Source organism: Anser cygnoides, chromosome 10 (genome assembly GCF_040182565.1).
Source record: "Anser cygnoides isolate HZ-2024a breed goose chromosome 10, Taihu_goose_T2T_genome, whole genome shotgun sequence".
Lineage (NCBI taxonomy): Eukaryota > Metazoa > Chordata > Aves > Anseriformes > Anatidae > Anser > Anser cygnoides.
The window spans coordinates 13,631,236-13,643,334 of record NC_089882.1 but is presented as its reverse complement, the minus strand read 5'-3'; the positions used below and the strand labels follow the sequence as shown (position 1 = coordinate 13,643,334).

At 63.0% G+C, this 12,099-nt stretch overlaps 1 protein-coding gene across 4 annotated transcripts in view; it reads left to right on the top strand.

The window, feature by feature from the left end:
* The window catches only part of PLXNA1 (plexin A1), a 110,786-nt gene that overhangs the window by 66,979 nt on the left and 31,708 nt on the right, over nucleotides 1–12,099 (top strand). For all 4 annotated transcript variants that reach the window (XM_067003462.1, XM_067003461.1, XM_048069038.2 and 1 more), the window contains exons 11-19: nucleotides 3,857–3,953; nucleotides 4,154–4,344; nucleotides 7,555–7,706; nucleotides 8,055–8,175; nucleotides 8,529–8,665; nucleotides 9,168–9,335; nucleotides 10,254–10,347; nucleotides 10,847–11,086; nucleotides 11,250–11,393. In XM_067003462.1, coding sequence (XP_066859563.1) covers nucleotides 3,857–3,953; nucleotides 4,154–4,344; nucleotides 7,555–7,706; nucleotides 8,055–8,175; nucleotides 8,529–8,665; nucleotides 9,168–9,335; nucleotides 10,254–10,347; nucleotides 10,847–11,086; nucleotides 11,250–11,393 — 1,344 coding nt within the window. The remainder of the gene's footprint in view (nucleotides 1–3,856; nucleotides 3,954–4,153; nucleotides 4,345–7,554; nucleotides 7,707–8,054; nucleotides 8,176–8,528; nucleotides 8,666–9,167; nucleotides 9,336–10,253; nucleotides 10,348–10,846; nucleotides 11,087–11,249; nucleotides 11,394–12,099) is intronic.

Genomic DNA, 12,099 nt, shown 5'->3' with positions numbered 1-12,099 from the left:
GTCATCAACTACAGAAAAATAGGACACAGCTGCAGCCGAGCCGCTCCTCCAGAAACGCAGCCCAGGGGGATGGTGCCTGCGAGAGGGAGGGGGGGACCTCGGGGCGGGGGGAGTGAAGGAAAATTCGGATGCGTGGGTTTGCTCACACAGCTCGCAGGGGGCAGGGGAACAACCCTTCCGATGCACGATGCCTTTCTCGGGAAGTGGTGTCCCTGCCCCCGCGTTTTGGGTGCACCCTTTCTGGCTGGGGCTCCCCAGGGGTACCCCCTTGGAGCTCCCCAAGGGGAGCCGAGCAGCTTTCGCTGCCCACCTCCGCCAGCAGGGCCCTTACCAGGACCAAACACGAGAGATTTATGGGGAGGTGGCACCAGCGTGCCATGCCTGCAGGTATCCCCTGCCTGGGGTGCACGGTGGGGATGGGGCGAGCACGGGAAGCAGGGCTCAGGAGGTTGCAGAGCTTACTTAGGAAGATGTCTGAGCTAAGTTACGGGCGAAGAGCCTTGAGAAGGGCTTGGCGAGGAGTCCCCTTGCCTGAGTCACCTCCCTGCAGAGGGACACCGTGCTGGGAACAGCTGCGTCCAGGCTGGCGCGGCCCCCGTCAGCCCCTCCACGCGTGTCTCGGTTCCTCCAGAGGCACCGAAACGCTGCCCTGGGCTAGGTGAGGGGCCACAGTGCCCCATCTGTGCCACCGCCTCCCTCGGTGACGTGTGTTCCCCCGTCCCCTTCTGCGGGTGGTGCCATGGCACGCGAGCCTACTTTTCTCTCTCTGCTCCATCCCTTTACTCTCCGGGCTGTGCCTGCTGTATTTTGGCTCCCAGAGCAAGCTGCACTCGCCCACGGCTCATCCTGGGCACGCAGCGTGCTCCCGGGCACGTTGGGGCCGCAGAACGTGGTGGCACAGCGCAGGTACGTCTGCCACAGCTCATCCCAGCCTCCCCTCCCGCAGCCGGTCCCAGACCGCCGGCAGCCGCGGCGATTGATTAACCGGGGAGTTAATAACAGCTAAGTGCTTAATGGATGTTCAGCCGTGTGTTAGCTGGAAGCGGGGAGGAGCCGCTGTGACAGGGCCTGCTGGCTGTCCTCGGGCGCTGGTTTGGATCCTGTGGGGTGGGAGAGCCTTGTAAATGTCCCCTGGGGGATCTGCAGCAGGTGTCCTGCCAGCGCAGGGGCCTCGGGCGGTGTCGAAGGGCCGGTGGCACTAACGAGGGTGAAGAATCGGAAGAGGCTGCACGGGGCTGAACTTGGTACGGCAGAGGTTTCCTGGGTAGCCAAGAGAGTGCTGGAGCTGTCGGGTAGCCTCTTGCCAAGCCCCAAAGCAAACATCGCAGTGCGTAAGAGGGTTAACGTGCGGGAGGGTACGAAGAGGCACAGGGGAGCGGGAGCAGGGGGGCGGTTTTGGCCGTGCCGCTAGCACGTGGCCCCAGCCCTGGCTGCTTTCCCTGCCGCCGCCTTCCCTCGCTCCCCACCCTGTCCGCGGGACTGGGGAGGCTGTCTGTGCCCTGCTTTCTCTGCGTGACCTTCTTGGGCTTCAGGGGTGCCTCTGGAGCGGCCCCAAAGCCGGCTGGGCCCCCGGGCGGGGAGTCACGGGGAGCTGGGGTGAGCGCCAGGCTGGCCGGAGGAGAGCTGCGAAAGCAGCCCTCATTCAGCGGGGAGCGAACCTTCTGAACGTGTCCTTCAAAATAAGAGGTGCTTTGGAAATCAGAGACGCACCTGGCAGACCTTGTCTTCCTAGGAGGTGGAAATCGGAGCCCCTGTGGCTGCAGCTCCTGCCTGCACCCGGAGGAGCCGTGGCTCCAGCATCCGATACGGACGGGTGGCGGCATCCAAGCCGTGGGCCCGCTGCCTGTCTCCGTAGGGCAGGTGAAATGCTGCTGACGGCGACAGGAACGCTGAGGACGCGATTTTCATCGTCAGTCGTGTTCCCTCAGCCGTCCCCTGCTGTGGCTGCCCGCTGGGGCAGTGACCCCTGCTGCCTCCTGCCACTTGCCTCTGAGCAGCGCCTGCTTGAGCAGCGACCCGCTGCCGCCCCAGACTCAGCGTGCTCGGCACAGGGGAGCCCTGGCCGTGCCCAGATGGACAGCAGCTCTTGTGCAAGCCTTCTGTGCAAACCTGTTGCTGTCTCGGGACCGGTGCACGAAGAGTTAACGCTCTCCCTCCCTCTCCTCCTATTCTTCTTCCTCCACCCTCCAACCCACCTCCCAGAAGAACTAATTTCCAAAAGCAGCCGGGGCAGAGAGATGCAAATAAGTGTTTTGGACAGCTGCAGGCTGGATGCCTTCCCGAGATGCCAGGGCCCCAAATGAGACATGTCAGAGTACAAATTGAAAATGCCAATTTCACTTACGCTGCCACGTGGCTCGTCACGGCAAAACCCTGCTCCAGCGCCGCCGCCGCCCTCCCCAGCACGTGCGCGCCCGTGCTGCCAGGGGACAGGGGACGGCCGCCTCTCGCCGCCCTGGGTCTGCCTAGCTCCGTCCTGCCGGGACACCCTCAGCCTCTGCGTGGTCAGATGTGTGGGTATGGGATAGAGGAGGGCGAATTTGGGTTCCCAACCCGGTTCTGGTGATGGAGATGTGGCTGAGAGGTGCTGAATGGTGGAGATGCGGCTGCAGCACCGCTGCGTCCGGGAGCAGCCCATGATGGAGATGTCCCTGGGGAGGGCAGGCGGTGGTGGAGCAGCTGAGTTTGCAGCTGGATGTTTCGTGCCTTAAACCCTCTGTGTATGGGTGCCCACGGCAGCCTTGCTCCCCAGGAGGAGCGTGTTTTTGGGGGCTTCCAGCCTGCCCTTCGGTGGAATGGCCCCTTGGGTGTAGGGCCGTTGGCCAAAAGCTGTGGGTGCGCAGCGTGGGACCAGAGGTAGCTTCTGTTTTGTGCCTGGTGGGGTCGGGGGGGAGGCCAGGATATGGGATTATGGAGGCTGGGGTGGGCAGGGGAGGCCAGGGGTAGCCCCGTGCTTGCTGGAGGTGGCACAGCCGTGTCCAGCCTGCAGCCGGGTCCCCGCCTGGGCGAGCTGCTGCCCGCGTGTCCGTGGCTCCCTAACAAACTCCAGCAACCCATGAATCATTCATTTAATCTCTCCTGACACGCCTGTCATTTTCTCCAGAGAGGAGCGGGGAATCTCTTGCCGAAGGAGGTCATTAGCTGTCAGGGACGGTTCCGACTGCCTTCCTGTCTCCGTATCGATTAAACCTCTCCGCCTGCGTGCTGGGGCTGTGCGGGGAATATTGATGGGGCTGCCGGGGCTGCGGCTCGGCTGGTGAAGAGGGGGAGAGAGGCTTTGGGTGGGAGGAGGCGCCGGGCTGGGAGCTGGGAGCTGCTGGCGTGCTCGCGCTCACCCGGGCTTGACGGAGCAGCGGAGGTGGGGACGTCCCAGCTGGGCGCTGGAGCCTGAGTTTGGGCATCGTGCACCAGGCCCCGGGGACCTGGGAGGTCGGATCCTGCTCCGTCACGTCCCTGTGTGGGGAATCAGGGTGGCGGTGCTGGTCCCGAGGAGGTGGGGCAGGGCACAGCCCCCTCGCAGCACTGGTGTTTCTGGCGCGGAGAGGTGCACGTGTGCTCCAGGCACGCTGGCTAAACGTTTCCGCCTCTCCCAGCAGTGGATTCGGACCTTTGGGTTAACGGGATTTTGGTCTGTTTAGAAGCCCTCTGTTTTGCTCCTTTATTTTTTTGGCAGTCCAGCCTGCTAGTTTGCCTGTGCTGTGTCCGATGCTTTGTCCAGTCTGTTAGCCCTCTCTCTCCCTTCTCCATCCCTCTCCTCGCGGTCGAGGGGCGGCCTCCCGGTGGCGGTGCCCCGCACCCCCCGGCGTGTGTCACCCCGCCGGTAACGGCCTCTGCCTCCCTCTGTCCCCTCCTGCAGTACTTCTACGAAGGGAACGACATCAGCGACCTGCCGGTCAACTTGTCCGTGGTCTGGAACGGGAATTTTGTCATCGACAACCCCCAGAACATCCAAGGTGAGTGAGGGATGGGACCCAGGGTGGGAAAACAGCCCCGTGCGCCCCCGGCCCCCATCCCACCTGGCTCCCTGCACCGGCGAGGCAGCGATGCTCCTAGCCACATCCCCCAGCGAGTGCCCTCCTCCCCGGAGCCCCGTGCCCCCATACTGGGGCTGGGGGGGGCCGTGCTGACCCCCGTGCCCTTCCTGCCGTTGCAGCCCACCTGTACAAGTGCTCGGCCTTGCGGGAGAGCTGCGGGCTGTGCCTCAAGGCCGACCCGCGCTTCGAGTGCGGCTGGTGCGTGTCGGAGAAGCGCTGCTCGCTGCGGCAGCACTGCCTGGCCCCCGAGAGCAGCTGGATGCACGCCAGCAGCGGCAACAGCCGCTGCACCGACCCCAAGATCACCAAGGTACGCGGGGACGGGGTGGGAGTGGGGACAGAGCTCTCCGGTGGCACGTCAGAGCGGCCGGGGGTTGGCTTTTGTGGGCCCGTCTCCGAGGTTCCCCCTGTTCCTCCTGCGCGTGGATGGAGGATCCGGGGAAAGCCGCGAATCTGGGCTGCTCCCCGCCTTGTTGCTGGGGCCAGCAGTTCATCATCCCCCCTCTCTGGCAGCTCTTATGGCCCTCGTTCAGTCAGATTGCGAGCATTAATGTTAACGTGTCTGTAGGGCCAGGCTCCAGGCGCGTCAGGAGGGCTCGGTGGGTAAATCCGTGTGCCTCGTTCTGCTTACCCACGGCTCGCGGGGCAGGCAGGCACTGCCGGTGTTAATTACTGCAGTCTTAGCACCGTTATCTGATCTGTTTGGGTTTCTGTGTCTTATCTGATGGAAGCTGGAAAGGAGAGGGGGCTTTCCTCCTGCAGGTCTGGGGGCTGCCTGTGGGTCCCTTCCTTTTGGGAATGGGGCTGAATCCCAGCGCCTGCATTGAGCCTGGGCAGCCTGGTCCCAGCTGGGGCTAACGGGGCTTCTGGAAATCACCTCTGGGGCTGCTCGTTGCTGCTGCCGTCCTGCCGATGGGGCTCCCTGTGACAGCTCCAGCCCCGAGGTGTCCCGGGGTACCCCTGAGGGTGGCTGGGGCTGCGAGCTGCAAGCATCCTCACGCACCCCGCAGCTTCCAAGCAGCAGCTGGTGGCTGGCCTCGGCAGCGGGCTCTCCAGCCCTGCATCGTTACCCAGTTTTGCACTAATTGCAGATGGGGCATAAATGGGTCTGTTAGCAGGGGGGCTTGACCTTGGTGCCGCACCGGAGCTGCTGCGAGCTGGCGGTCGGTGCAGATGCGTGCGGCTGTTGGCGTGGTGCTCCTCCAGCAGCCTCCTGCTGCTGCTTTCCGCAGCCCTGTCCTGGTTGTGGGCAGGGAGCAGCCGGGCCAGCACGGGGTGTGAGGAAATGGGAGTCCTACAGAGATTTCGGAAGGGCCTGGAGCCTGTCTCCAGCACAGTGCAGGGGAGCAGCTGTATTCACAGCTGGTGCAGCTGGGCTGGGAGATGACCACGGTTCTTTACCCATGGTCTTGCCCGTCACTTGGTGAGGGGAAGAAGCAGCCCTACAAACCTGCCTGGTGCTGGCTGTCACCCCCAGAGTGAAGTCCTTTCCCAGGGCCGTCCGCTGCACCGGCTCCCCGTGTCCGTGCTGCAGCTGCCCAAGCTGGGAGTGAGCAACTCGTGCCCGCTGGAGCCATTTGCCTGTTGATTTAAAAGGACCCTGTGAAACCAATTAGCAGAAGAGCGGTGCTGTTTGTGGGGCTGGGGGTTCGGAGGTGGAGGGGGGCACTCGGGGCAGGCTCTGCCCTCCTTGCCAGCGCCCCGCTCCCACGCGGCTTGTTTAGCTGTGACCTTCCTGTGCTGCGCAGCCAGCGGGGTCATCCCTTTCCCGGGCTCGTTTCTCCCCGAACGCGTGGCCCTTGTCAGGTTTGCCGCGGAGAAAGAGGAATCTAACACGCCGGAGCAGCTTTTAACACTCGTTTAGGAATACCAAACAAACAGCCGCTCCTCGCCAGCCGCCCCGGCGGAGGGGGAAGAGCAAATCTGATCGCTGGCTGCAGCTGCTGTGCTGAGCCCTGATCCCGGGCTTTCACAGGGGGCTCTGCTGGCTTTAGGCAAACCGCAGCGCCCCAAAGCCCAGGAGGGTTTTGCCACCGTGTAAACCGGGAGATGTGGGTGCCTCGGGTTTGCTGTGTGCCCCAGGGTGCTGGTGCTAGCTCCGCCACTGCCCCGGGACATGTCCCCGTGCTGGGCTTTGTGCAGAGCAGCATTTGGCCGTGCTGAAGGCGAGGAGCCTCGTGCAAATGTGGAGGCGATGGTGGTTAACCCCGGAAGCGATCACTGCAGCTGAGAAGTGACCCCGGGCTCTGTGCTGCCCATCGGGACAGGGGATGTGGAGGATGGCCGCTGCCGCACGCTCCCCTCCCTCCGCTCGTCCGCCTTCCCTCGCTGCGGGGCCATGTCCAGGAGCGAGCTGTGCGCGAGGAGCAGGAGCATCCAGCTGGCGCCGGCCCCGGCTTGCAGCTGCCCGGAGCCGCCAGGAATGCAGCGAGCTGGTGCGTGCTCACTTGTCGCGTGAGCACAGCCGTAGGGCGAGGCTGGCCAGGTGTCGGCCTGAGTGCAAGCGGAGAGATTTCCCCGTGCTCGAGGAGACCTCTGGCAGAGCTGGAGGACAGCACGAGCAGAGAAGGCATCACCTCCCTCCAAAGGGTCCCTTCTCCTCGATCAAGATGCACCTTCCTCCTGGACCGACCCAGCCTGCCTTCCTCTCTTCCTCACCTCCTGCTCGCAGCTGCTTTTTCCCCGCTCCCTCTCCATCTCCGTGCCACCAGCCCCATCTCCCGTCCCAGCCCGGGCACACGCAGCCCTGCCATTAATTCTGCTTAGCGCTGCAGGTGTGCGCTGGGCCCCGGGGCCAGCGAGCGCCGGTGTAAAATCGCCCGTAATTGCCTCGTTGGAGGCAGCGGTGGGCCCGCGCCTCTCCGTTCATCCGTCATCCCGCTGCCTCTTGTCAGGCCACACCTGTCCGCTTTATTGGGAATCATCCTGGTAAATGAGGCGCGGCGCGGGGCGGAGGCTCTCCAGCAGCCGGCCAGCCTTGGCACGGGGTTTGCTGGCAGAGAGAAGCCCGACGGGGGCGAGCAGGACCTGTGTTCCCCCTTCTGCCCCCCACCGGCTGCGTGGTGAAGGAGGAGAGGGCTTCCCGCGGGGCCACCGCTGGCTCTGCCGCTGCAGCGGGGACATGGTGGGGATGGTTTCTCCTTTGGGGACATCTTGGGACCCTCATCCCCTTGTATAAGAGACCTGCCCAAAGGCAAATCCACATGTGTCTGCACTGTTTGGCGTGGTTGGAGACATGTTGGTGCTACTCCGTCTCCTTCCTGTCCCTGTCCTTGTCACCTGTGGGGTGGCTCCATCTGCAGCTGGGTGTCCAGGTCCCAGCCCGCTGCATCTGGCACCTCCTCCCTTGTTCCTTGGCGGCGGTGTGAACACGGCTGTCGTTCGGGAAGTCTTTCCTGCAGATGCTCTGCTGTTAGCACAGCTCATCTGCTCCTCGCTGTGCATCCCGGTGCCCTGCGACCGCAGCCGGTGGCGCCTGCCGGCTCCGGTCCCTCGGCTGACGTGCTGTGCTGTCCCCTAGCTGTCACCTGAGACGGGCCCCAGGCAAGGAGGGACCCGCCTGACCATCACCGGAGAGAACCTGGGCCTCAAGTTTGAAGACGTGCGCTGGGGAGTTCGAGTGGGCAAAGTGATGTGCATCCCCATCGAGAGCGAGTACATCAGCGCCGAGCAGTAAGTGCCCGCCGAGGGCTGGGCGCGCTCTGGGTCACCTCGGGGCACGGGGGACGGGGGTCTTGGGGTGCCCGTGCCCACAGGAAACGTGGCACTGCCAGAGAGACAAGGATCTGCTGGACACGGTTGCTCTGGGCTGTGGCAAGGAGCCTGAAGATGCTGGGGGAGCTCTCCTCGGGTCTGGCAGTAACCAACAGCCACCGCCGTGGTTTCTTAGTGACCCCGTTGGCATCTGGGACCTTTGCGTGGTGCCTGAGCGGTCTTGTTTTTGATGCTGGTCTTCCCCTTCAGCACACAGGGAGTGTCTCAGTGCCAGGGCACTGGAGGTTTCTTCCCCGTGTCTTTTAGGATCGTGTGTGAAATCGGCGATGCCAGCCCGAGCAAGGTTCACGACGCGCGGGTGGAGGTGTGCATCCAGGACTGCTCCCCCAGCTACCGCGCCACCTCGCCCAAGAGCTTCACCTTCGTGGTAAGGGCTGGCATTGTCCCCTGTGCCGGGGACAGGGCTGGCACCGTGTGGGGGTGGCTGCTGTGGGACGGGGGCAGTGCTGGGTGTCTGGGGGCTGCTTCTGAGCTGACTGTTGGAAAACTGGCCCCGGTTCTTCTGGGGTTGCTCTGGGCAGGATTTGGTCGTGCTGGTTGCGTTTCTCCACAGCTGTCCCTGCAGTCCTGCTGGCACTGTCTGCCCCTGACGCCGTGCCCCATCACTGCCCCATGGGTCCCTCTCCTTTGGGGCAAGCTGTGTCCCTGCTCGGGGCTGCTTTGAGACCCGGTTTTGGAGCTGGCCCTTGAGCTCCCGGGGCTGTTTCTTTCCCTCGGCAGACGCCCACCTTCTCCCGAGTGATCCCCGCCCGGGGCCCTCTCTCCGGCGGCACCTGGATCGCCATCGAAGGAAGCCACCTGAATGCTGGCAGCAACGTCACCGTCACCATCGGGGGACGGCCCTGTGCCTTCTCATGGTGAGGGGGCACGCAGGGTGCAGGGGGACAGGAGGTGGGAGCTCCAGGGGCAGTGGGACCCCCAGACAGAGCAGCCACATCCCGCGGGCGCCTGGAGGAGCCTCTCCCTCCGAAACCTCTTTGTGTCAGAGGCTCCAGGAAGAGCCCAAAGAACAGGGATTTTTCTCTAAAAGCACAAAGCCCTGAGGCATGAAGTGGATAATTTTTAGATTAGGGATGATAATGGAGCGGCTCTTTAAATATTTTCCTGCGGTAATTACTGGTTATCAGCCCTAATCGCTGCTGTTTGCAGCAGCCGCGCAATGGGAACGCTCAGGAGCTGCTCAGCCTTTCCCGGCTGCCTTTTGTTTCATTTCTTGAGTTTCTTTTTCTCTCCTCCTTTTCCCTCCCGGCACTTTCACAAGGGACAGGGCATGGGGGGGGGTGGGGGTGCCTGGGCACCCCTGGGTGCCACTTCCTTCCGCCTTCGTGGTGCCCAACTCTTGCCACATTTCTGCCCCAGGAGAAGCGCCCGCGAGATCCGCTGCAGGACGCCCCCCGGGCACACCCCCGGCGGGTCCCCCATCCTCATCAACATCAACCGGGCAGAGCTGAGCAACCCGGAGGTGAAGTACAACTACACGGAGGACCCCACTATCCAAAAGATCGATCCCGAGTGGAGCATCAACAGGTGAGAGGTGCCCACGGGGAGCCTGCAGGGAGGCGGTGGGATGCGGGGAGGGCTCCGCTCTGCATGGATCCCCGCTCCTGTCGGGTGTTTCTCGGCGCTGCCGCAATATCCACCGGGCCGTGCTCCAGAGGTGCGACGAGAGGAGCGCGAGGAATGGCTTGGCACCGGGTGCCTGCGAGCTCCTGGCCCGCAGCGCTCAGCCTGGCAGGGGGCAAGAGCGGAGAGCGCTTCGGATCTGCTTAATTTCAGCGTGACATTTGGTGGCAGCGAATAAAATTAAAGTATTTCCCATCGGGGGATTTTTGAAATGTTTACATATTTTTCTAAAAGGTTTGAATTGGCTGGAGAGGAGGCGAAGGAATCCATTAAGTGCTTGCGCCGAGGGAAAGCTTCCCCAGGGTGCTGATGAGGCACGAGCTCCCCAGGGCCATGGCCGAGCTCTCCGGGACTTGCGGGGCTTTTAATTCCCAGCGGTGGAGAAAAGCCCGCAGGGATCAGCCTGCCCTGGCACCCTCTCCCTGTCACCATGGAGAAAGGGGGTGGCGGAGAGGACCTCTTGCTAGTGACACTTTCCCATCATAGATGCTTGGGTTTCTTTACTGGGAGCTGCATTCGGACTGCAGCCCATGCAGACACAGGGTGGGATGTTAGTGGCATTGAGCAGGTTTTTGTATCTCTGCTTGTCTCCTGGATTGGCTGAGTTGATTTGGTGCTGGTCAATGCCAGATCCTGCTGGCCACGGTGGCATCTGGGTGGGATACCAGGTCCCTGGAGGGGCATAACAGGTCCCTGGAGGTAGCGCAGTGCAGCCAGGCTGCGGCACATGGGTGTCTGGCTGCTGAGGGTGGGCGTTTCTCTCCCAGAAGTGGGGACCCAGGGTCACGGCCGTTTCTCCTAACCCGTTGTCTCTGTCTCTAGTGGTGGGACGCTGCTGACTGTGACTGGCACCAACCTGGCTACCATCAAGGAGCCCAAGATCCGGGCCAAGTACTGCAGCTCTGAAAGGGAGAATGTAAGCGGTGCTGGATGATGGGGAGGGCAGGGCACAAGGAAGAGGGATGCCATCTCTCTGCAACACGTGGCATAAAGCAAATCCCCTCCTCTCACGTGTGATGCTGTGGAAGGGGTGGTGCCCAGGGGCTGCACCCACAGGAGGTGCAGCAATACCTCTTCAGGGCCTCGGGCCAGGCACTGCCAGGATGGGATATTAACATGCAAAAATGATGGGAGGTTTGTGGGATGTCTGCAGGACAAAGATCCCATCCCCAGCAAGCTCCCACCCACCACCCATCACATACCCGTTGCAAACAGAAGTCCCCCTCTGCCCCTGAAACACAGCTGCTAGGGTGGCACGTGTGGCCCTGTCGACATTATGGCACAGGGAAGGCGAACCCAAATCAGTCCTGTTGCCAGAGGGAAGGCAGAGCCAGTGCTTGCGGGAGATTTCTGTGGGGTCAGATCCTGACCGTGCTGCCAGGAGCAGGTCTGATCCGGGTCCGTGCCTCCCGCAGAACTGCACGGTGTACAACGACACCACCATGGTGTGCTACGCGCCCTCCATCGACAACCCCGAGCGGAGCCCTCCAGAGGTCGGCGACCGCCCGGACGAGATCGGCTTCATCATGGATAACGTCCAGGCCCTGCTGATCGTCAACACCACCAACTTCGTCTACTACCCGGACCCTGTCTTCGAACCACTCAGCCCCACGGGGATGCTGGAGCTGAAGCCCAGCTCTCCCCTCATCCTCAAGGTAAGGCAGCGGGCACCCGGGGCATGTTCCCCCACCGAGGGGGCTCTTGTCTCTCCTGGGGCAAAGTCTTTCGCTGCGAGGGCACAAATTGGCTCCGTGATGAGGTTTTGGAGCATTCCCCATTGCACGAGAGCTGACTGTCTCCTTCTTTGTTCCCTCAAAGGGCAGGAACCTGCTCCCTCCGGGTGCCGGGAACTCCCGCTTGAACTACACGGTGCTGATCGGGGACACTCCCTGCACCCTGACCGTGTCTGAGACCCAGCTCCTCTGCGAGTCGCCCAACCTCACGGGCCAGCACAAAGTCACGGTAAGCGGGATCCCTCCCGGGCACCGGGCAGGAGGTGGGGGGGAGAAAACAAAGGGTTTTGCTCTGGGGATGCGGCCATGGCTGGAAACCAGCTGGCGTTTGGGGCACTGGTGCCTTTTTTCTCATGGCCCTGGTTGGGTGTCCCACGTGTCCCCACGTGTCTGTATCCCAGCACTGCCCGCGCTGGGTGCTTGTCCTCAGATGATGCTCGGTGTGGATGCAGCCCTCGGGAGCCTTGATCCTGCTCCCCAGGCATCGCTCTCCCTAACTGTGTGTTTGATAGGACCAAATACTTTGTCCTCTCCCTGGCACGCTCAGCCAGGCATTCCCACATCCCTGCTGGCCCTGCCAACATCCCCCCATCCCTGCTGGGTGCCAAGGCACAGCCGGTGCCGTGCAGGGGGGGGTTCCCACCCCTTGCCCACCCCTTCCCCAGTCCCTACCCGTGCTGTAAGCGAGACCCCGTGCGTGTCAGGTTGTCGCACAGCAGTGCTGGCGCTCCAGCTCCGCGCGGCCTCTGCCTGCTTGAAAGGGACCCGGTGCCGTCCCCCCAGGCTCCCCATCCGTCAGGGAACTTGCTTCACATCCCATCTGTTCTCGTAACGCTGTCTGAATGAGACATCAAACTCCCTGCCTGCTCCGTGCGCGCGCGGCGGCAGCGCAGCAGTGTGCGTCCTGCATCCCATCGCAGCGCGCCGTGCTGCTC